Genomic DNA, 23,980 nt, shown 5'->3' with positions numbered 1-23,980 from the left:
CACACTTTATTTTTCTTTCTTTTAATCTTAAGCAAAAGAGACACAGGGGTTCAAAAATAAAAATTTCTTTCCTCCCTCCCAAACCTTGTCCCCAGCTCCGCCACTGCAACCACCCCTTCTTCCCAGTTGGGACAGAGAAAGGGGGGGCAGGCATCTCCAGCTGGGGAGGGGGGAGGGGAAAGGTGGGGGATGCCAAGCTCGGTGCTGGTCTCTTTCCAAATATAAATACACTTGTCGAAACTCCTGGAAAACCCTCCCCGCCCACCACACAAGCTCTCCCCTCTCTGCCGGTGCTGGTGAGAGGGGGTGGTGGCAGGGGGTGCCAGGCACCGGCTGGCTGTGGTTTACTGCATCCGCTGGGTGTGTACCCCACGAACCCCCTGCTGCTCATTATAGTAGAGATGACACTCGGGGTCACCCCGGATGGTGGGAGCTCCCTGGATCAGCTTCCCGGTGTTGGGGTTCACACACCAGCACTCCCCACGCTGCCCATTCAGAGACATCTTGCACTGAGGAGAGAAGAGGACACCGTGAAGGACACACCACAGCCACCGGCACTCCCCCCTTCCTGCAACCCAGCTAACGTGTGTGCTGAGCTGGGGCCTGCGGGGCGGTGGTCTCGGCCAGACGTGACCTTGCTAGGTGCAGAGTCCTGTCCAGGAGGCCTGGGGGACCACCAAGCTCCGGTGTGGCACTGTTGCTACGGCTGAGGCTAAGGCTCTGATCAGCAAGGCTACTGGGGATGTTGAAAGAGGAAAAGACCCAGCTGCCTGCCCACCACCCCGCCCGCTGCTCCGCCACAGGAAAGTCCGGTTCAAGGGGGACCAGCTTTGGGTGACAGTGGGCTGGACAAAACACATAATGGTGAAAGTCAGCCCAGGGCCTACTGTGTGTCACACTGCGTGAGCAACCTACACACTGCTCCTTTCTATATGTCTAATATACACATGCATTTGACCCTGACAATCCCCTTATGAATCACTGCTAGTATCACCACCTTACTCACAGATGAGGAAAAGGAAGCACAGATCAGTTAAGTACGTTGCCCAAGGTCACACAGCTATTTGAGAAGGCAACCTGGGCATTCGGCATCCAAAGACCATACACTATTACTCTTGTAAATCCCTTTAGTGACTGAAAGACACAGCACAAGCCTGTTCTTCATTAGAAGAGATCATTATGTCTTTCGAGTGCCAATGGAAGTAGCCGGGCACACGCACAAAGAGTGTTTAATGCTCAAGCAGTGCTTAATGCTAGATCCACATTTATTTTAGAAAGGGAGACACCTGGGCTATGAAGGAGATGAGCGTGAAACCCCTTGCTGGCAGAGCCCACCTCCTGGCTCTGAAACCCACCCTTTAAGTGGGGACCTACAGAATCACTAGGGTCACCAGAACAACTTTTGAAAATCCTGGTTGTGCTCAGAAAAGCACCCCAAGTCATAAAATCTGGCTCTCCTGGGGTGTAAGTGCTGCACTGCCACCCATGTTTTATAAGGCTCCTGGAGCCAGGGCTTAGAACCACTGTCTGAAAATCAAAGGCAGGGGAGCCCACAGTCCCCACCTGCCCACTGCTCGGCCTTCAGTGAAACAGACTCTTACTTGTCCTCCCCATACAAGGGATGACACAGGCCAGGTAAAGGGACAAGCAACCACTGCTCCATAGTCACTGACAACAGCCACCCAAGCTCCCCACCGCTGTGATGATGACATTAAGGGGAGCCCTGGCCATCAGCAGCTACAGACACAGGCAGGGGAAGGAGGGGGGCTCTTGTGGGCACATGGGCACCTTCTTAATTTCCTCTAATGTACTTACAATGCTCTAGCAATGTTTTTAGAAATATTTTAAGTTGGGTTTCTCATTCATGATTCTCCATTCCCTGAGATACTTGAAAACCAGACTGGCTGGCATGGTCTCAATCAGTGATTCTAGAAGCATGGTCTATAGACAATCATCACCCCGAGGGTGTGTGGTAGGAATGTCAACTCCCATCGGTCCCCAATGGACCTTCCCAGTGGCAATCAGGCCGGCATCACCTTCCAGGTGATTCTAAAGCTCAATGAAAGTCAACAAGCATTGTTCCAGGCACCTCTTCTCCACGAGACTCCTTGTCAACATGAACACCAAGCACTGATGACAAGTAGTCGGATAAGTGGAGTCAGCCTTGGACAGGCCTGACCTCAGTTAGGGGAGCCCCACTCCTGCCTTCCCTGCCCTGGCAGCCAGAATATCTTCCTCTCCCAGCACTCCCATCTCCTGGCACCTCCATCTCCTGGCATCCATACCCCTTCTACCCCCCAGACAGAAGTCTGGACCTCAACAAGATTACAGGTGGGTAAGGCAGGAATAAGGCCTATCCAAGCAGCAAGGAGGGTCCTCTCTCACCTGTTTGAGGTTGTACAGTCCATGCTTGTCACAGTTGGGAATGTGCAAGGAGTAGAGGTGTTCCAGAGGACCCCGCTCATCTGGAAGGCGCATGGTAGAGATCCGCTCCAGGACCTGGTCCAGTTCCTGCTGGCAGGGGGTCTGTGGGCACCAATGGGGATGGCAGGGAAAGAGGTCACTTCGAGTAAGAATGAGCTCAGAAAGACTGGCTTGCGTGTGACCCGGGGTCACACTGGTGCTGAGAGCACAAGCATAGGAAGGGACTTTGCCAAGGTCACACAGTCAGCTGTGGGAACAGGGCCTTCGGACACCATCCTAGTGCTCTCACTGTGCCCCGCGCTCCCCCCTAAAGAAAGTCACCCTAGGTATGAGTTTTCACTCCTCTCCTCTCTCTGGGACAACGGCTGTGTGGATCATAATGGAATCTACCTGCAAATACTAAACTCAAGTCAATGTCTCTAGAATATCTCTATCCCCACATGACAAACTCCTTTGTTCCTTTGCATAAACCGAGACCCAAGACAGCAGAGCTGAGCAGGAAAGAGCAAAGTGGGCAGCTGAGTGCAGGGAGCCACGAAAGCGAGCAAACTGAATGGGTCCATTTTCACCTCCAGCATCCATTTTCTGACTCTTGCTGGGGTGCCGCCCCCCCACTGGGAGACTCCCTTTCCATGTCCTCCTGCCCCTCTAACCAGATCCAGCCCCCTCTGACCCGGGCAGGGGGCGGCCGCAGCTTCTTGGGCTCTTCCAGGCCCATTTTCTCCATTTTCTCAGCCTAGGCCCAGAAGCCACACAGAAATGTAGAGGTTTTAGAAGGAAGAGGCCTTAAGAAACCCTGCCCCCAGTCCAGGCCACAGCCAGAGATACGAAGGCTCCAGATGAGATACTGGAAAGGTCATGGACCTATTAGGGGTAAAGCTAGAAAGCAGCGCTCTTGCCTGCGAGCACAGGATATGCATCTGGGTCTTGCGTGACTCTTGCTGGGGTGCCGCCCCCCCACTGGGAGACTCCCTTTCCATGTCCTCCTGCCCCTCCAACCAGATCCAGCCCCCTCTGACCCGGGCAGGGGGCGGCCGCAGCTTCTTGGGCTCTTCCAGGCCCAGGTGGTGCTTGCCACCTTTGCCCATCTGCCGGTGCTGCTCGGAGACCTTCTCCCGGAACACAGCCAGCTCCTTCATGCCAGACTTGAGGGGTTTCCGGCCACTGCTGCCTCCGCCTCCCAACATGTTCATGGTCCCGTCCACGTGGTTCTCAACCAGGCCTCCCTCAGAGTGGTCATCGCCATTGTCTGCAGAGAAAGGGAGAAAAAACTGTTGGTCCAGTTTCCCAGAGACGGACCTTCCAAGAGCAGCTGGACCCCGATGATGACTAAGATGGGCTCACATCCCAGGAATCGTGCTAAGCACTCTGCATGTATGATCACTCTGTTTCGCACAACCCCTGGTTAGTACTGTGAGTACATGCACCACCGATGACGAACTGGAGCTTGTGGAGGTCAAGTGTTGACCACGATCACAAATCCAGGTTTGAACACAGGCTGTGTGATTCCAGAGAAGCACCTGGGACATGACTCTACTCTGCCTCCATCCCGGGAGGCAGGCCAGGAGCAGAGAAGCACAGCAGGGTGAGGATGTCTCTGAGATCCTTTCCATGGAATGGGGTTCAGTTCTTTCAGGGGTTCATCATTCTTCCCAGAAAGACTTCCCACATCCACCTGCCTCTAACACCCGGTTCAAAGTCTTCACCACTTGTGGCCGAAAGAGGGCACCCACTGGATTGTTTTAAAACTCGTGCCACAAAGATCATTAGGCTACAGGCTACGCAGGGCTTGGGTGGGGGGACAGATTCTAGTTCCCAAAACCCCCTATTGTTATCCCTCATTTACATTGGCCCCCTCCCCAGGGGTGGGGTGGGGGGATTGTCCCCTAGGGTGTCTTGCCAGTGACTGATGTTCCCACTGCAATCCCCCATTACGCGGAGAGTCCCAAGAATAGGAACTATGACTCCCCTGACGTTGTCCATTTATCTTATCGCTCAGTAGGGAGCCTCCTCCAGATGTTTGTCTAAGAAACAACCATTAAGCCTCTCAACTTTCTTTAACCACCAGTCAGTCACCCAGGAGGAAAGGCTCCTTTTGTGGGCAGAGCTCATGGGAGGGGTCCCTGAGAGCAGCCCCAGCTCCCAGTCTGATGCGGGTTTAGGCATGTCCAGCAGGGCGGGAGGAGACAGAAGGGCATGGAAGAACCGTAGCCCAGGAAACAAGTCCCCGCCAGCTCAGAGGGCCAGAGTCAAACAGCCCCTTGTAGACACAGCAAACAGAGCCGCAGCCCATGCTGGGCCCTCTCCTGCAGGTCCGAACAAGAGCTCGGGAAAAGGAGGGCCGAGGGCGTGTCTTTAAGCAAATCTTGCACATTTTCTCTTCCCTTTTAATGCACCTTCAAAAACCTACAGCCCTGATAATACAACTAAATGGCTCTTAAATTTTTTTTTTCTGCACAAGAGTCTTGGTGAGGCACACAGTGCCTGGCAAGGCCTTCGGCATTCCAGCACAGCATGGTGGGCTGGGGCGGGTGCTGTCCTGGGCAGAGATGCAGGGTGGAAACAGCGAGCCCTGATGGGTGGCACTGCCCAGGACAGAGGGCCAGACCTCCTCTGGGTGGTAGTAAGCTGGGGCACCTGCTCACTCACCAGCAAAGAGACAGGGCACCTCTCCAGTCCCATGAAGGCTGGCGCCATGGCAACCCCCAACTCTGCAAAGCATGCTCTGACCGATTCCAAGGGAACGGGTGACTGGGCACAGGCAGGGCCCCAGCACACGAGGGAGTCTACAGAACTGCCCCATCCCCTCCACCCCTGGGACCACACAGCTGCTGTGCACCCTCACATCTGCCATGCACCCTCACATCTGCAGATGAATGAGCGCTGGTGAAGAGGGTGTTCTGGTGTTAAAACCCAGCTCTGCCACTTTTTACACCAGCTCTACTCCTGCACCTACAACCTCTCTGTGCCACCGTTCTCTTAACCATAAATCGTTGGAAAAAGTTCCTCCTTCCCACAACCGTTGAACATGTTGCAGATAATGCGGCCGACACACACGCAGGAATACAGCAGCTCCCTGCCGTGTGGAGGAAGTGATGGCTCCAATGGCGAGGACACGCGTCCCACTCTTGCTACCTCAGCAGCAAGCAGCAGGACCACGGGCAGGAGGCAGGAAGACAAGCCCCGAGCAGCAGAAGCCCTGGTGCTTCCCTCACAGGACGCGGGGTGAATCACACCTGGAGAGCCACCCCAATATTCCAACAGCACCGCTCAGGAAGCCTGGCTTGGGATGTCTGGTTTCCAAAGCCACCACAGAATAAAATCAACAAAATTAAAAACAGAAAGGAAGACATGTGGACAGTGGCAAGAAGCATCAGATGGCAGAGAGGAAAGAGGACACTAAAAAACCTAATTCCGGGGACAACTAGGGCCTGGCAAACAACCACACACCCACCGAAGATGCTGGGGGGGCTGCCATGCTGTGCAGCCCAAAAGAGCTATATGGATGATGACGACAACCTTGGGGTATCAAAAGCAAGGAGGAGGTAAAGCTCTAAGCATTCAGAATTTAAAAAATAAAGATTTCTAGTCAAAATTGTTAAACTTTAGGAAAATGAAAATTTAAATATTTAAATGAATGAGCCTTTGGAAACATGGAAAATTCTTCTCTCTAGAATGGCTATTTCCCCAGGGGTTCGGGGTGGCCTGGGTTCTATCATGAGTAAACCAGATGCAGATGAAGCCATGTTCCAGGAGGATGTGCTGCGTAGAGGCATTTGCCACTCAGCTCAGTGGGAGAGTCCAGTTCCACTACATTCAATCAGAATCCTCAAGCCACCTCCATCGCTCCTCACCCGCTCTGCCTCCCCCTTTCTGCTTCTTGAGAGGCTGAGAGCAACAGAAACCCAGGGGCCTCAGTAGAAGAGTCCCCAGTTCCCTGGCTCGGCTGCCTACCAGGTTTCCAGGAACCAGGACACAGAGAAGCCCAGTCTGCTGCAGTTTCTGTCCCACCAGGTCTGCACAGGGCCACCCTCTAGCATGGGTCAGGCAGCTGGAGCCAGAGGTGGAGGGCAGGGGGTTGGAGGAGAGAGGAAGGGCAAAGAATGAGAGGAAGCTGGAAAATAAATAGGATGGTCTGATGCCCAGTGGCCCTCCGCCTCCCTAACCCTGACCTCTGACACATGCGGCAGACATTAGCACAAGAGGAGGGGGAGGCATCCTCACCAGCTCAGCTTTCCTGCTAGTCCTCTCTTGGCAGGTTTCTCTGTGCAGAGACCTGGAGGGACAATCTTGGGGTCCTGGTCCCCATGCCTGGGGGAATGGGGCCTACCCAGAATCAAATAAGAGAGACAAAATTGCACCTTCCAGGCGTTTCATCCAACCCCTTGGACCTGAGATCCTCCTTGACATAACCCTACCACACTGTCCCCAGCCTGCTGGCTCCTGCCAACAGCGGGAGAGCTTTCTGGAGACCCCGACACCACTTCCAGACCTGAGACAGATGTTCTGCTCACGTGGTGATTAGAACAGTCGGGGGCTCTGGGAATCTGCTGGCACGCACACTTCCCCCACTTTCAGAACCATCCGCTCTGTTGTTGGGAAGCCTGCAACTCTCAGGAGGTCACCTACCTGCTCTTCTGTTCTGGGAGGCGGTTCACCTGCCCACTCCAGTCACCCTGGGGGCCACAATCACACTTTCTCTGGTTGAAGAAGGGAAGGCCAGTCCATGTTCAGTCCTATCCAGGAGCTTCTGGGAAGGCTCCACTCACCTGAGTCCAGTGCCTGCAACAGCCTCTGCATCAGGGTCTCCCGGGCTCAGCGCCTGACTCATTCCAGCTAGGGGTCTGCAGCGCAGTATTGGGATGGAGGGTGGTCACCTCAGGCATCCCAGAGGACTCTCAGCCCGCCACTCCCCTCCTCCCTAAGTCCTCAGGGCTCTTGGGCCAGACGGGGCCTAAGAAGCATCTCCAGAGGTCAGCTAACACACCATGCCCCAAACAAGACCCTCAGAAAGCTCTAGAAAAACTTCTAAAGAAAGAGAGGGCACATATGGATACACGTGCCCTCAGCCCGCAGGCTCCAGGCAGGCCCATCCTGCTCACGAGGCACAGGGCCTCGTCATGAGCTGGTGGACGTTTCCATTTCTTTCACATTTGTTAGAAAAAAGGGAACTTTTAGGTCAAAGAAGATATCTTCCTAGACAATACTGATACAGTCCCAGGTGTACAATACGACTTCACTTAGTCTTGTTTTACAGAGGAAGGGGTGCGCAAAGGCAGACGTGTCTTAGCCCTCACATCCTAACACTCCAGGTCCCCAGACGACGGTCCCAGCTCTCAGAGGTGAGGGTCGGTTTGCCACCCTCCCTGAAGCCACCTGCATTCAGGCTGTGCGCCTTCCCCTCCTTTATCAGCAGCATCCCTGCCAACAGACACGCTGACAAGATGATGAAATCACAGGCTGGTTTGCTGACGCACATGCTGAAGCCCCACATCTTGAAGTGGAAGCTCAGGGAAGGGAAACGAGAAGCAGCCTGGGTGGAGATCAGCTAGGACTGTAGGCTGGAGATCACCTACCTGCTTTTTTGACTCTTCTCAGCAAAGAGGCTCGAGAGTTCAGGCTCCAGGGCCTCCCTAGTGGCGCAAGGGGTTAAGCACTGCGCTATGAAGCAATCCGCAGCCTCTGCAGCACGAGTTCAATCCTGGCCAGACAGGGAGCAACCTCTCCTTTCTCGCCCACTGCTCACCTCAGCAGTGTATTTCAATCTGCCTGTTCAGCTCCCCACTCTGTCTCTAGCGAATCCTCTCACCCTCACACCTCTGGCCTGTACCCCTGCTCTTGTACGCATAAATAAATAAATCTTATTTAAAAAAAAAGTTCAGGCTCCAAAGTCTAATGGCCTGGGTCTGAATCCTAGCTTCACCCTTAGCTGTGCAGCCAGAGACTGATTGCTGAAGCTCTCTGTGCCCCACTGCTCAAGGGTAAAATGCAGACAAACAGCACCACTCCCAACGGGAGGCCTGGAGGATGGGGTGGGTGGGGGGGAGCTGCCTGCAGATTCGGTGCCAGTGCCGTACCAGGCACACCAGAGGGGTACATGGAGGCAGCTCTTAGTTCGTTGCATCTCCCCCACGTTCAGGGAAGTACCCGCACAGCACCGCCACGCTCAGCGAGACAAGGACAGCATCACACGTTACTATGTTCTTCCCCTACATGCTCTTAGAGGCGACAGGAACAGTCCGCGGGGAAACATTCCAGATGGAGAACTCCAGCTAGAGATGGAATTTGCCCTCAGAACAAAAATACCAAGTTGCATTTTTTTTTCTGCCCAAGAGAGTTAGGTTCAGAATAATATTTATTAAGCAACCACTGCTGCATGCAGCTCCATGGGCTGCAGGGCAAAGATCACTCCAAGAAACGGTTCTTAGCAACCCAAATCACACAACTAGAAAAGGTTTAATTAGGATGAGACAGGGACCTCCAAGGCCCCTGCAGAGACTTCTCCCTAAGGATTAGTGTGAACTATTCTCCTCTTTATAGGGGCCCAGGAAATGGGTCACCATGAAGGAGGCAGTGTAGGCGGAGAGCACAGCTTTCCAAAGAGATGTGCAGGAGACAACAAAAGGAGAGCAGGGAATCTAGGCTTCTTCCCGAAGAGTGGGGAGAAGCCCTCCCCCATGTGTCCTAAATGCACCCCTTCCACCGTAAGTCCCTGAAACAGGGCTAAAGATGAGAACAAGGACAGGCAGACGAGTTGTCCATTTGACAGATGGCAAGTCTGAGCCCAGAAGGATTCCCTCTGGATCTACAGGTGCACACCCAACTTCTTTGCCATCACCAGAGGCGCTTCACGGTTGGCACAGGGTCCCCCGGGTCCCCTGACCCGGCCTTACCCATCTAGCCAGAGAGGGCAGCTAGAAGCTGACACACCAGGAGAAAGTATTACGTCCTTGTCAATCATTAGTATCTGATTTTGAATTTTTTGTCATCACTCTTTTTCTGCCCAATGTAATCTTGCTTGATTGTAGCACCAACAACCTAAAATAAAGCAAATGGCCTTATATCCAATAGATCCTTATTCTCATAAAACCTCATTTTCTCCCAGTGTGAGGTTCTGACCTCAGTGTTCCATTTGATAGTCGGTGACTCCTGATCAATAAGAGATCTTCAAGTATCTGTAATGAAAATAAGCTACCCCCTATTTTTGCTTCCTTAGCATGTAAGGTGTCTGTCCTTAGGCCAGTCTGCTAAGAAAAGGAGAACTTTCCCCAAAACCAACAACTCCCTAACAGGCATATGCCTCCTTTCTTTCTTTCCAAGAAACCCTAGTCATTTTCCAATCTTCACCTTAGCTCGTCTTATAAATATCTGGAAACCCAGAAGCTGGGGGCATCACAGAGATGACCTTATCTAACCCCAAAATCTATCTCCCCAGTGGGGAGACAGTGTTCCAGGTCCTTCCAGAATTAACAGCGAGTTATAGGCCAGAGGAATGCTGACTGGTTCTCTGGTTTCACCCAGAGCTGAGCTGGGCACGGGACTCACATGGCTCCATTTTTTGATTTCTCCCAAAATGCATTTGCCCTTGACACATGTTGGGCAAAAGAAGAAATACTTTTTTGAATGCTGAGTAATATTCCATGGTATATATGTACCACATCTTCTTGATCCAGTCATCTATTTTTGGGCATTTGGGCTGTTTCCAAAGCTTAGCTATTGTAAATAGTGCTGCTATAAACTGATAAACACATGCAATTTGCAGCAACATGGATGGCGCTGGAAGGGATCATGCTCAGCGAAATAAGCCAAAAAGAAAAAGAAAAATACCGGATGGTCTCACTCATAGCAGGAATATAGAAAACTTAAATAAGGGAACAGGAAAATGAGTAACTATAAGAAAGTGAAAATCAAAATCAACAAAAAACTATGAACCAGAGATACTTTTTGGGGGGTGGGGGGTGGGAGGGGAGGGATTGGGGTCAGAATGGGGGGTTGCAATTGTATGGGGAATATAAAAATAAAATTTAATATTAAAAAAAAAAAAAGAAGAAATACTAACTGCCATCTTCCTCCGCCCGTTGAGACAACTTCTCCAATTAATATCCATGGCAGTAGACAACTCAGGAACGAACTCAGATGGGCAAAGACCATCAGGCTTTGCCACTTTTGGTTCAGCGATGATTTTGGCCAACCCCTTTAAAACGTACACAGTATTATTATCCAACTCCCAATGCAGAAAAAATCAAACTTGAAAAGATCTATTTCTTGAGCAGGTAAATCAAAGGTGTATTTGCTATGTTGGAAGAAGAGACTGGGGTTGACAATTCATGCTGAGGGGTAGGGAGGGAGGTGCAAGTTAGAAACGGGGTGTGTAGAAAGGGGGGAAATTTGTTATAGTTCATCTGAAATTTATCATGAGCTCTATAGTCTCACTGAGTCTTTGTCCACCTTTTTTTCGAAGTCAGAGGCAGCAGGTGGCAGAATACTGAGCAGCCCATGGACGTCAGTTATGGTGCAGCCTGGCACCCAGGACATTGGGTCTATGGCATTCTCCTGATTGGTCCATCTATCCCCTGCTGAGCCGCAGCTCATTCCCTTCTCTCCTCACCCCAGGGAGCCAACCTCCCAAGAGGCCACCAGATTTCAACAGAAATCCCACTTTGGCAATATTTCAGCAGCAACTGATGTGGCTTCTGAACAGAAAATGGGGCCTCCACTCTTAATTCCCCTGGTGGAAAGAAATAGTTGCAACATGCCTCCTGCTGTCCCAGATCCACAAGTCAGCCAGGTGATATCACACCAGGGAAGGAGTGGCCTTTCTCATCTGGAGATCATCTCCTGCACCATGCCTACCACAGGCCTATTACCCAGTGAGGTACTAAAGAGCTGGGTAAGAAAATGAAAGGTCAATAGGCACAGGTCCCCCCACATCCAGGGAGGAAACCACTACTGGACGTGACAGTTCATTGGGGAAGGGAAGTGAGCCATGCCACCGATCCAGACTTTGGAACACCAGTTCTCAGGTCCTGACTCAAAGGCTTAGCCAACTGGTTCTAGCATGGTAGGAAGCAGCGCTGCTCTGAAAGGCAGAGGACCAAGCTTCTGATCGTATGTCACCATCATGCCTGCGGTTCCAAGGGACCCCAGGCAGGGGTGCTTCAATGAGCTGTGCACTCGATACATTCAGGAAGTTAGACTAGGTGAAAGGTTCCTGACTGTGGCTGTCCATGAGGAATCATGTGGAGAGCCTGCCACAAATAGTACTGGACTCCTGCCCCAGAGGTCCAGGGCAAGTGTCAAGGAGTCAGGGATTTTAACAAAGCCCTTCAAGCTTGGGCATTTCCAAGGGCCTCGTTCATTTTCAAGTCTTGCGCTCCTGCCCCACTTTCTTGGTAACCTGAAAAAGATGCCTCTCTTTTTAGGAGCTATGGCTTCATGTGCACACTTTGTAATGGGGAGATTCCTATGTTCTTTCCACCTACTGCAGCAGGGGCTCATAACAGACACAGGTATGCTTGGATGCAGAGGGGCCCTTCTAGGCCAGGTTTCGTGGAGATTTCTAACTCTAGAGATTTCTAGAGTAAGGAGAAACAGCACAGTCTCTCCAGAGCCTCCCTGCCTATGCACTCGCTAAAGAGCTGCTTTATAAATACCAGGGTCATTCCTGGAATCGCACGAACCAGGGGAGGGTCAAGGCTGAGGCAGACAGATTGAGAAAACAAAAACATGCTCCAATTCAGCCAAGGTCCTCTGGGGTTCTGTGAGCCAGGCTGTCCTTGAGGAGTCGGAGAAATTGATATCAAGATGACCAACAGCTCGATCGGCTTTCCCTGCCTCCCACAGGTCCTGAATATTTCTCTGGTGGTGCAACTAAAGTCAACCGAGAACCTGGCCAGGTGTCCCATCTGCTGAAGCCAAGTGAGTAGAGACTGTGCTTTGGTGCAGACCTGCAGCTGAGGCTCTGGGAATGGGAGGGATGTGCCAGACCCAGCGATTAGCTTCCAGGGCGTGTGTGCAGAAGTGCTCATAACAACATAACTTAAAGTTGCAAAAAAAAAAAAAAAAACCTATTAACAACCTCATCCAAAACGCTTTCAAAAGGTGAATGGGTAAATAAAATCAGTAGGGTAATAAAATGGAATAGTATACAGCAGTTAAAAAGCATAGTCCTTATGTGCATCTATACAAACATGAGTAGATCTCAAATACCAAATGTTGACAGGGAAAAAGTGGCAGAATGAAACCTTCTATGGACATGTTCAATGCATGTTCAGAGAGTAAATGCAGATAATGGTCATCCACCTTTCTCTCATATACATAACGAAATCTGTTCAAATAAGAAACAGAAACACTAACTAATACCTGGTGGAGGTCAATGGCAGGGTAGTGGGGAAGTCCACCAGGGGAAGTTTGTATAAAAGACTTAAAGTGAGCATGACAAACTATCACCCATACCCAGTGTGGGGTGGCAGACTGGAGACATTATATTATTAGTAGTAGTACTCTTCTTTAATTTTTAATGCAGAAATTTAAAATTTTGTAATAATTACCTCTCTCACTCCAACCACACCTCACCCTCCTTATGAGGCAAGAGTGTCACTAAATGCAGGGTACCCCTCATATTCCACCAGCTGGAAGAGGATCAAGCAGGAGTGACAGGGCGGACTTCACCACCAGGCTCACCTGCCTGCCCATCAAAGACTGGCCTGAGAGCCTCTGTGACTAAGAAGAATGAGGAAATGAGTCAGAGGAAAGACCTGAAACGGCAACGGAGGAGAGTCATAGGGTCAAGGAGGGGAAGATAAAGGGATTTAGGCCCCTCAAGTGAGAATGGAGGGCCAAGCCCATCCTGGTGCAAAGGGCTCTGGAGACATCCACAGGGGTAGAGCACTGGAGGAGCCCAAGGGCCAGTCACGCCCAGTGGATGGAAAACTGCCCCTTGAGGACCTGAGAGGAAACAGGTAAGAAGCCACGCAAGAGTTTCCTGGGCAAGAACCAAAACAAGTGACAAAACGTAGATGGGTAAACTATTCCTCTAGAATAGTTCAGGAGGCACCTTTGGAGGAAGAAGGAGGTTGGCAAACATGGCCTCCCAGTGTCCCGAGGCCACTTGACCGGGCAGACGAAGAGCATCAGGAGGCAAAATGCTCTTGGAATTTGATTCAACTTCCTCCAGCCTGAGAGCACAATAAATGGTGGGTCCATGCTTCTTCTTTCTCCTCTAAAGGATAGAAATTATACAAACTTGGACTTGGTGTCCTTAGTGCTTTGGGGAAAAGTAAATAATGAAAGGAGGAGAGAGAGGGAGAGAGTCTGAATACTTCATTTACTTTCTTGGACTGAAGGTGACGGGCTTTCTTCTTCCAAGACTGAAGAAGCAGATGCAGTTCAACCCGAGTCTCTTACTTCTGTGACTTTATCCATCAGAAAGGGCTCTCAGAATAGTGTAGGCTGCCAAGGTCTTCCCAAGAGCCTTAGTCAAAATGCAAAAGAACCACCCACTTATTTGCATTAGATTAATCTACGGTCTCTACTGACTAGTTTTCTTCTTAGATAATATTCAACTTTTTCTAACGCTGTTTTGCTCTCCTCCAGGATCCAAGAGCAAGTTCTAGTACAGGTGGTATGATGACTCTATTTTCAGTCTCCCAGCTTGCACACAGGAAGTGCTGGGTCAATGCTGAAACAGGAAGTTGACTGCACCCCACCCCCAGTCCCCCAGCCCAGAGCGGGTTATCCTATTTGTTTTTCTGGGTTATCCTATTTGTTTTTCTCGTTGTTCTGGCCTCTCCCTCATCATCAGGTGCCACAGCAGCAAGACGAGTCATGACTAAAGACAGAGCGCAAAGGAAAGACAGAGATGGGATAGAAAGGACACTTCCCTCTCCAGACCCACAATTAAATTGTCTCCACAATGGGTTCTTAAGGGTGAACCCCACAGAGCAGCCCCCAGAGAGTAATAAAGACCCACCTCTTCTCCATCCCACTAAGATTGCGCCCAGATACTCCAAGCCTGATGAATTGAATGCAGGGGACGCAAAAAGAAACAAAAAAACCTGCAAAAATGTCTAGGATTGCCACATTCTCAAACCAGCACAAGAAGTGTCCTGAATATAAATAAGTGCCTTTAAATAGGTCACCATGCTTTTCTTTCTCTTCATCTAAAAGTTCACTAATTTTGTCTGATATAGAACCGCATCTCATCAGTTGCCTGGCATGGTTCCCCTCTCCTGACTGAGGAGTCCACCAGCGGCGGCTCAGGTGCGCAGCCTCACCTCTGGGATACGGGGACCGCGTCAGCCAGCCCCATGCCCTGGTGAGCGGCAGTGGCATCAAGGGCCGTGACTGCCCGCTGGAAACCTCCCCCCCGACTCTGCTCTGGACTCATTAGAAGTTTTCCAAAGCCAAGGGCAGCTAAGCCATACCCCGTGGAAAGCCATACCTCCTGATGGGATTCTAAAGTCTCTCTTCTCAATAAATTGGTCAATCAAAAGACACCTGAAAACTGGCATTTTCCCTTGTCCTTCTACTGTGTTGAGGTCACAGAGAGAAGGAGGCAGGGTCAGAAATGCACAATGTCATCTGATTATCTGAGTTTCTGTGCTAAGTGGTTTGTGTACACAGTTTCATTTTAATCATCAAGCAATCACATCAGGTTGATACTTTCTTATCCCTTCCTACACTTGACAAAAATGGGCCAAAGGGTTTGAAGTCAATCGTACAAAGTCACGTAGCCAATGGCAGAGCCAAAAACCTAAACCTGGCCGCTTGGCTCCACGGCTTGTAAGCAAATGGCATCTGGTCCCCTGCATCAAGGAAAGACTCTCAACCGAGACTTTTTAACACCAGTGCCCCTTTTGCTCCCCATCACCTTGCCCCTCCCCCTCTCCATGAGACCCCATCTTCCCAGGGCAGGCAGCCATCAGTCATAAGCCAGCTAGTTCCCCCCAACCTCAAAAGCTCTTATGATCCACTAAACCCATTCCACCAACCCTCTCTATCCTGCCTGCCACACCTCCTGCCACGGTTGCTATAGAAACTACCCAGTATTATCAGTTAGTTGCAAGAGCAGGGCACAGGGGGATTGCCATTTTCATTTTATCTGAACCTCCGGCACTTCAGAAAGCAAGTTCACCATGCAGAGGCAACTTGGCACCTCCATGCAGAAGTCAAGACAATAGACCTAAAAGAAACTTCCTGGGGAGTTGCATAAAGGAACATTTTTGAGAAGTTATGCCTTAATTACTACCTCCCAGGGAAAAGGAGCTTTTCCAGGCAGCAGTATATAATTCATGGCTGCTTTGCATGTGTGCCTGATGGAATGGAGCCCTGGAATGAGATCTGGAGCCTCAGACTACGCTCTGGTCTGTCCACTCTGGTCTGCGCTTGCCTTGGCATTTGAACCAGAATGCAACCTTGATTTCTTCCATCTGGCAGGTGGGGAGAATCCTGTGGCTAAAACACAGCTGGGGGCCTGGGGGGTGGGGAGGTGTGCAAAACTACAGGCAATTTGGTCTAAGTGCAGGATGTCTAGACACAGCCATTTAATTATCATTACTTTGTCACTCTTTCAGGAAGACCCAAGTTCACTGTACCCCCACAACCCAACCTGGATCCTAGCCTATGCAGATGGGCTGCTCTCCCCACTCCCATCTCTCAACTTCCCAAGACTTTCCGGTCCCAGTGCCCCTACCCTCTTCAGCTCCCTGGCTCCAGGCCCCACTTCCTTGAATGAGCACAGGCTGACACACCTACACCCGTCCACTAATTAGAAACCTCCCCAGGCTTTGCTCAGCCAACTTCACCAGGGCTGGAGGGCCAATTCTCTGGCGGCGGCTGGAAGCCTGCCAATCCCTGTCCCCTTCTCCCCAGTCTTCACTCCTGCCCTGCCTCCCAACAGCCAGGAAGAGATGTGGGGCTGGCGGCCAGAAGGGGCCCCAAGGGCTGCCAAATTCCCCCCCTCCAGCCACTACAGTCCACTCTGTATTTCTTTCCGGGGGAGCCGGCTTTCTGAGCGAGGTCTCCCTCTGAGTCCTGACTGACACCAGGAGCTGAGCCAGCCCAGATCTTCCCTGGCTTTGTTAAGGAACAGGAGTGGCCCAGAGGGGGAGAGAAGGGTCGAGGGTTAGGAGCCAAGTAGGGGGAGCGGGTGGGGGGTGATGATCCACTTTGCTGTAGGAAAAAAAAAATCGCTACCCCATACATTCTACTCTGGAACCTGAAAACTAACAAATTTCCCTGACCAGCTACCCCTCCCCAAGGCTGTGTCTTTTCCCCACTGTTGATGGTTTCATCATAAGCCCATGAACCCCCCAAAACTCAAGCATCTACCTCCTCTGCTTCCGGGGGCCTCGCCTTCCTAGGATGCCTGAGAACAGAGTCATCTTGTCTCGGTGCCCAGACAGGCTGTCACTCTGAGCCCGTGGACAGAATCAGACATTAGGAAGGGTCCCAGAAAACACGGCCCCCACCCAGCGTCCCTGTGGAGAGCCCCTCAGCCCCCTGCAAATGACAGCTGCTCCCCCACCGGGGAGTGAGGTCAAGTCTGGAGAAGGCGTAGTAAGAAAACGTCACTTTTTTGGATAGAACATCCAATTTCGTTGCCAGGATCACGTTCAACTTTCTGGCACCCCAGGCTGAGACAGGATGGATCTGAAAGCCCGCTTTCCTGGAGCAGGAAGTAGATGGCATAGGGTCCTCTCTGGCTGCCACTGCCCCCCACTGCATACCCCCACACTGGCCACAGGATGCAGGTACTGATGCCGAGGGCCAGTCTGGGGAGTACTTGACCCTATTGTTCTGAAGTCTGGGTGATGGCAGGTTTCCTGTACAGGGCATCCAAGGGGGCAGGAGCTCCCCACCTCTGAGGTGTGGCCTCTGGGGTCCTCTGACAGCCACAGCTGGAGGGCTGGGTCCTGCAGGGGGGGCTGGCCAGGTGAAGGTGGGACTCAGCCCAGGGAGCCCAGTTCCAGAACCCTGCAGCCACCTCTGCCCCATTTAGGTTCTGCAGAGTAAAGCTCCCGGAATAAGAATGGTCAGTCCCAGACAGCCAGGCCACGGGACCCAAAGAGCACCACCTTACTCACCCACCAAAAATGCAAGCCTGTCCACCTCCAACTGCTTATTTATTGTCAATGGGATTATAGTGTACCTAAAGTACAGTTTCATTACCCTTTTTACAGCTTCACTACAGCCCATGACAGTCAGTCAGAGGTACAGATACTTCCATTTTAGAGGTGAAGAAATGGAAATCAAGTGACTCATTACAAAAACAAAGTCCAAGTGATAAGCTTTCTATGCATTATCTTTACACACACACACAAACAGATGCACAGAGAGATGCACACACAACAATGTAAGCATGACCCTATGGAGCCAGTGCCATCGATCCCTGATTCATAGATTTGGAAACTGAGGCTCGGAGACACTCCACCGCTGCCTCAGTGACTAGTACATGGCAGAAAACTGGGCTGTGATCCGAAGCCGCTTCGCATCAGGATAAGACCCCTAATGCCAGAGGGACGAGTGGCCTGCATGGCACAGAGGCCAGCTAAATATACAACAGAGAGGAGATATCACATGCCAAGATTCAGGCAGCTCACATATATGTGGCCCTACTATGTGCCAGTCACTCTCCATTATCACTTTGACCCCCACAGGCACACCATTTAAGAAGCACAATCAGCCCAATTTCATAACAGGGAAGCTGGCATATGAGGAGGCCCTTGGCCACCAGCATCCAAGTTCTAAGAGATGGGTCTGCATTGGAACCCAGGTTGATCTGACAGCAATGGGAAGGCTGACCCCAGCCCTGGCACCCTTCAGTCCCTCCTAACTGCTACTCACTTCTGAAGTCCCCAGGACTGGGCCTCTCAAGAGACGAGAGGGAATGCAAACAATGGAACCTGGCAGTGGTGACCCGTGGCCCATGTCACCAGCACATGGCAGATGTCCAGGACCAGCTTCTGGATGAGAGGGTCAAAGGCTTTTCCTGACAACAGCCCCACCCCTTGCGTGACCATGGAGGCAGGGCGTAGAGAGGCGAGGTGGCCAGAGTGGCATCCCCTCTTATTACTTACCTGCTCCGGTGTCCCCTGACTGGGCCCCAGAGCCTATACCTGCGAAGTGGAAATAAAATCCTCTCTCACAGGGATGGGTTAAAAGTGGACACAAAGCAGGCAAAGAAGTCAGTTCATAAGAGATGAGGACAGATGAGAGGGCAACCCACCTCCTGGTGGCTGCCTGCCATCACAGCAAGTTGCTGGCCAGAGCCAGCAAGAAGCATCTACAGCCAGATCACCAGTTCCCCTGGTTGTTCCTCTGTGCCCTGGGCTCAGAAGCCGCCCTCCATGAAGCTCCCCTCCATGAAGGCCCCTAAGAGGAAAGAACCACTTCCCCAGCCACCAAGCCTGGTCCTGCAGTGCCACTCAGCTGCCCTGGTCATTTAAGGATTAGGTTTTTTGCAAACAGTCCAATCCCCAATCACCTATGTAGTCTCCCTTTAATAGGATCCTTGAGGAAGGCTGAGGCCAGTATATTTTCCATGCCATTTTCTCAAGCCCTGCCACTTCTTTAGCTTCCGCCAGGTATTCTAGACCACGTGAGACTGGGATAGGTGGGGAAGAGGAATGGCTCACTGGGGACTGAGAAGGAGAAGCTGGGGACACAGAGGGGAGACTAAAACTAAATGCAGTCCCTGGATATGGAATCGCTAAAAAGCCAGCTCCTCCCCCACCCCCAACACTGCAAAACAAAACAAACCTTTTCTTGTTTTTCTCTTTGTTTTGTACTGTATCGTGCCAAATATTGTACCAAACTAAGTATTCGGGTCTGGAGGGCCAACCAAAATGTGGGCATAGCCTGTTTATTTTCTGTTCCTCCCTAATTCCCTTTAGCAGCCCCCCTCACCCCCCCCACCCCAACCTGTACTGGGGTTCTCTATTTCTTCACAGCCAAGAATTTTTGGAACTTCACCATATCAAAGCTTAGCAGTTATGCATAAAACAGCTCATCTGAAAACCAACTAGAAGCTAACCTAATCACCAGGCAAGCAAGCAGTGACTCTCTCAAATAAGTCCTCAAAATGTTTGACAATGAGAAAACGAACATGCTCCAGTTCTCAGGAACTATTTTTATATAACTAAATTCCTTGTAGTCCCCTCCTAAAGGAATGACATGTCTGAAATTTTTACTTTAAAGCTCAACGCTAAGGTCGGTCAGCTAACAGTGAGCATCATCCAAGTTTCCCTTTTCCCGCTGCCTGCCAGGAAACTCAATACTCCAATGAACAAAGGACCAGTGCATCCTGACTCTCATGACACAACAGATGGGTTCATCTTTCCCCCACACTCCGCCAACCATTCCAATTCAGAGATCCTTTTGGTTTTGGTTTTGACATTGTTATATAGGATTTTTTTCCCTCAAAACTTCCCCATATGTCTTGTCAAAAGAATGGGGTCATTATTACCACACAAAAGGAACTAGGAGGGGGGACACCTTGGATGTACATGGAAGGCGGGTAGGGAGACTGCAGTGAAGACGGATTGTGATTTCCCTAAATCCCAATCCTCCATGCACAAAGGCAGTCCAAGGTGAGACAGCCAAGGACAGTGCCTGCCTGGCTGTCCTTCTCTGGTTGGGACCTGTGAGCCATACCCTCCAGACCAACCCTGCCTCCAAGGCCAGAGTGCAGATGCCACACCCTGCTTGGCTGGTAGCCTTCAGGAGACTGGACCCAGAAACAGCAGCCCTCAGCTCCCCCATCTCTTCCTTCCAACGCACAGCGGTGACTCAGGCAGAGCAGCTTAGCCGAGCTAGTTCTGGGTGTTCTGTCCAGGAGGGGGAGGGGGGGCGGGAGGTAGTGGTGTTAGCAATCAGTGACAGCGGGTCCCACTCATTCCCCAAGTCTATTTTACGACTTTGAACTCAGTATGCAAATTTATGCAAGACAAGATGCAAAGCAGCACTTTGAGCCAGAAGTCCCGTTGCTTTTTCCCCCTTTTTTTTTTGAAGTTGCACTGGACCACTGTAAATCAGTGCTTGCCTCTGGTCCCCCTTTATGCTTCCCCAGCAACTGCACATGCAAAGCCTCCGAAGGCAGCCAGCCTGCCTGCCCACCCGCCTGCCCGCCTGCCTGCCCAGAGACTGAATTAACGCACATTTCTATAGCACCTTTATATGTGCAGACGGCCATTTGGGTGGCTCCGCCCCTCAGCATAATCCAGGGCTTTGTAAGGCAGGGAAGGAGGCAGGGGAGATGCTGGGGGAACTAGTCCAGCCTAGCCTGGGGCGAGTCCCCGGCCAGGAATTCTGAAAGGGCTCCAACCTGCTTCCTCTGCTTCCTCCCATATTTCTAGACGCTTCTGTCCACTCCACTACCAAACACAGCCACACACTTTTATGGTACAGACTTCAGGCAGATTTTGGGGTCCCCTTGCCATTATTCTTCCATGCCCACCCATTCCTACCTCCTCCGCCTCCCGTTTGACTTCTCCTTTCCTTGAACCAACAAGTCCCAGCCCATCACCCCCACGGGATACAGGCGCAGCACCCGCTGATGTGCCCACCCCCACCCCTGCATCCCAGCCATCCCCAGGAAGCCAGCAACTCGGCCCCTGAGTCCTGGGAACAAAGACAAAAGAGCTAACAGCAAAGCCGGAACTGCTGGAGTTTGCAGCCTGGAAATAAGAGGGTATGTTTAAAATTCTCAAAAGCAACCTGCTCAAAGAGGAATGCAGGCTGGGGGGGGGTAGGGGGGGCAGGGGTTAGGGCTCATTCTTCAGAGCGGGGAGAAGAGATGGGAGGAGAAAAGGGCAGCATTCAGCGCTAAGGTCTCATCTGGATTCCCCCTCCAGTCCTCTCCTTATGGCCCTCCCATCCCTGCTCCAACCCAAGATCCTCTCCTGCAAAGCGCCTCAAAACTTGTCCCTTCCCAAACCCCTGCTTCCCAAACCCCAGGCTTCTCCCCTGCAGTGTCTCCTTCCCCACCCCTCAGCCCTACTCTTGGTCACTTCTTCAGCACACCCGCAGGACCGCACATCTAACATTCACCCGTCCCCCCAACTTGCCGGCCCCTCTTCCCAGTCTGGAACAAGAGAGAAAAATGCAGAAGGGGCTGGGCAGTGGGAGGGAGGCGAGGGACTGGAAGGGGGGCAGCGTGGGGGGGAGGCTTAAGGAGGTTTAGGAGCCCCATAACCAGACAGAGAATGCAGCGACATTCCTCCAATCAACTCACCCCATTGTCCCCTCTCCCCGCTTCAGGCTCCAGGGAGGAATGAATGGGGACAATCTCTGGCATCTGCTCCTTTCTCAAGACCCTAACCTGCTTCGGGGGATCTGGGAAGCAGGAGAGTTGTTTTCAGGTTAAAAGTGAGAGGAATGAAGAGTGAAAAAAAAGCGCTGAAACGTTTAGGATGGAGATGTGCCGCACACTTTATTCAAACAGTCAAAATCCAAGGATTCTATGAACTTAGCGGCCTTTCGAAAACTTCACCCTGCTGAGGGAGATGTTTAGTTTGTCAGAGTTCAGCCCAGAAATCACAGTCCCGCCCTGGTGGACCACGGGGTGCAAAGGGGTGATAGAGGAACGCAGGACTGAATGACAGGCACCCCGCCGTGGAAGGACCTTCACCGAGTCTAAGATCCTACATTATTTTCTAAGAGAAACCGGAGTGAAGGGTTAACCGGAGTGCAGGCTGGGTTGGGGGGCTCTAGGGTGAGAAAGGAACTGGGGGGCTGCACTCTCAGAAGCCCTCATAGTCTCTACACTCAAGGTCAAAATACCCCAGAGAAACAGAAGAAGTAAAAGAAAGACTTCAACTCTGATCCCTAATTCCACTCCCAAGGAGAACAGGGGAAAACAATAGCAGGCCAGAAGAAGGTGGGGGGGGGCTCGAGAGGGGGTGTAAATGACAGAGAAACTAAGAAGCCAGTCACGATTCCACTTTTTCTTTTTTTTCCCTAAAGTTTGGGAAACTTTGTCAGACTTGCTTACTTTTTAAACAACAGAGGCAGGCAGTGGGCACAGTTCACCACTGTCTCCAAGAAGAAAGAAAATAATTACAGCTTCTCCAGACACTGGGTCCCGAGGCTTTTGTAATTAAATATATTTATAAAAAAAATACACACATACACACACACACACACACACACATATATCGTGAGAGATCCTTCTAGCCTGGTTGTGTCCCTCGAAAAAGTTTTTGGGTGAAGGCCCCTTACAAAGAATCTCGGGGTCCCATCCTTGTAAGAGAGCCTTCAAATTAGGATAGAGTTGGGGGGTAACACCTCCTAGGGTACTGGTAGCCGCGCCCCTGCTCCCCCCTCCCGCCCCAGACCCCGATGCTAACCCGAGCTGCGTGGCTGCCCCTGCGGGGGGGGGGGCCCCCCGCAGCCGACACCGGTTAAGTCACACAGACTCAGCCGCTGGGGTCGCTCCCTCGCCTCCCCAACGCGCCGGCTTTATTTTTCCATCCAGCATAGTGGCGAGAGCCTTCTGCGTGCTCGATGTAAACCGGCAGCATTCCCTTGTATATGTTCCCCTAAAACCCCACCCGACAAAGTACCAAGAAGTCCTGTCTTCCCACCCCACAACCCCGGCACAAGAGGGGGCCCTCCAGGGTGCCGCCGCCTTCTCCTAGCGCCCCCTCTCACCAAAGTCCCAGGTGTCCCCAGCACCGCCAGCGGGTCCTCCAGCAGGACCCTTCGGACGGCGGGGACCGGCTCCAGCCGTCGCCCCCAGATTCACTCCTCCAAGTTCCTACTCCCACCGATCTGACAGCGCCCTCCTCCCCAGAAAGGCCCCCCTCCATAATATAAGTTGGGGTACGCTCCACCCGGGGAAGCCTATGGTAACAGACGCCTTTCCTCGCCCCGCTGACCACCACCTAGTCGCCAGGGCTCTTCCGCGCGCCCCAACGACTGGACCCCCGCCCAGGGCTGACTTCGCGCCCCACTTGCCAACAATCCCCCCAGAGTGGGTCGGGAACAGCTTTCCTCTCCGCTCCCACGGCCGCCGCGGCCCCGACGCGCACCCCTTCCCCGCACCACGCTCGCCGGCCAGGCTCGCCCGCCGCCCCCCAAGTTTCCCCCGACCGGCTGTCCCAAGCCGCGTACCTGCAACCTGCTCGGGGCTGGCCCCGTACTCGGCGTCGCGGCGCTTTTCGCAAGTGCCTTCGCCCAGGACCAGCGCCTGCAGGGGCAGCTCGGAGCCGGGGTGGGGGTAGCAGCGCAGCCCCTGCGCGCAGCGGGGGTGTAGACGCCGCACGCCTCCTTCTCCAGCCGGGCGCACACGGAGCAGCAGCCGCAGCCCGGCTCCCGCACCAGCTCCGCGCAGGGCGCGCGGGCGTCGCCGGCGGCTCCGGACACGGCGGCGGCCGGCGCGGGCCGGGGGCCCGCAGGCGGCCAGGCGCTCGGGCGTGCAGGGCGGGCAGCGGAACAGCACCTCGGCGCGCGCCCCGCGGCCAGCGCCGCCCGCGCCCAGCAGGAGCAGCAGCGGCGGCAGCAGCAGCGGCAGCGCGGGGCCGCCCAGTCTCGGCAGCATGTCGGCGTTGGGAGC

At 52.4% G+C, this 23,980-nt stretch overlaps 1 protein-coding gene across 1 annotated transcript; it reads right to left on the bottom strand.

The window, feature by feature from the left end:
• On the bottom strand, positions 1 to 23,980 carry IGFBP2 (insulin like growth factor binding protein 2). The gene is given in 6 exon segments (XM_037524013.2): positions 1 to 509; positions 2,386 to 2,526; positions 3,444 to 3,673; positions 23,539 to 23,676; positions 23,679 to 23,806; positions 23,808 to 23,980. Coding segments are annotated over 6 exon segments (960 nt in total). The 5' UTR covers positions 23,966 to 23,980; the 3' UTR covers positions 1 to 344.

The sequence above is a fragment of the Talpa occidentalis genome, unplaced genomic scaffold (genome assembly GCF_014898055.3).
Source record: "Talpa occidentalis isolate TD23 unplaced genomic scaffold, MPIMG_talOcc4v2.1 talOcc4.3, whole genome shotgun sequence".
Taxonomy (NCBI): Eukaryota; Metazoa; Chordata; class Mammalia; order Eulipotyphla; family Talpidae; genus Talpa; species Talpa occidentalis.
The sequence above is the reverse complement of the archived record's forward strand: the minus strand, read 5'-3'. Positions and strand labels throughout refer to the sequence as shown.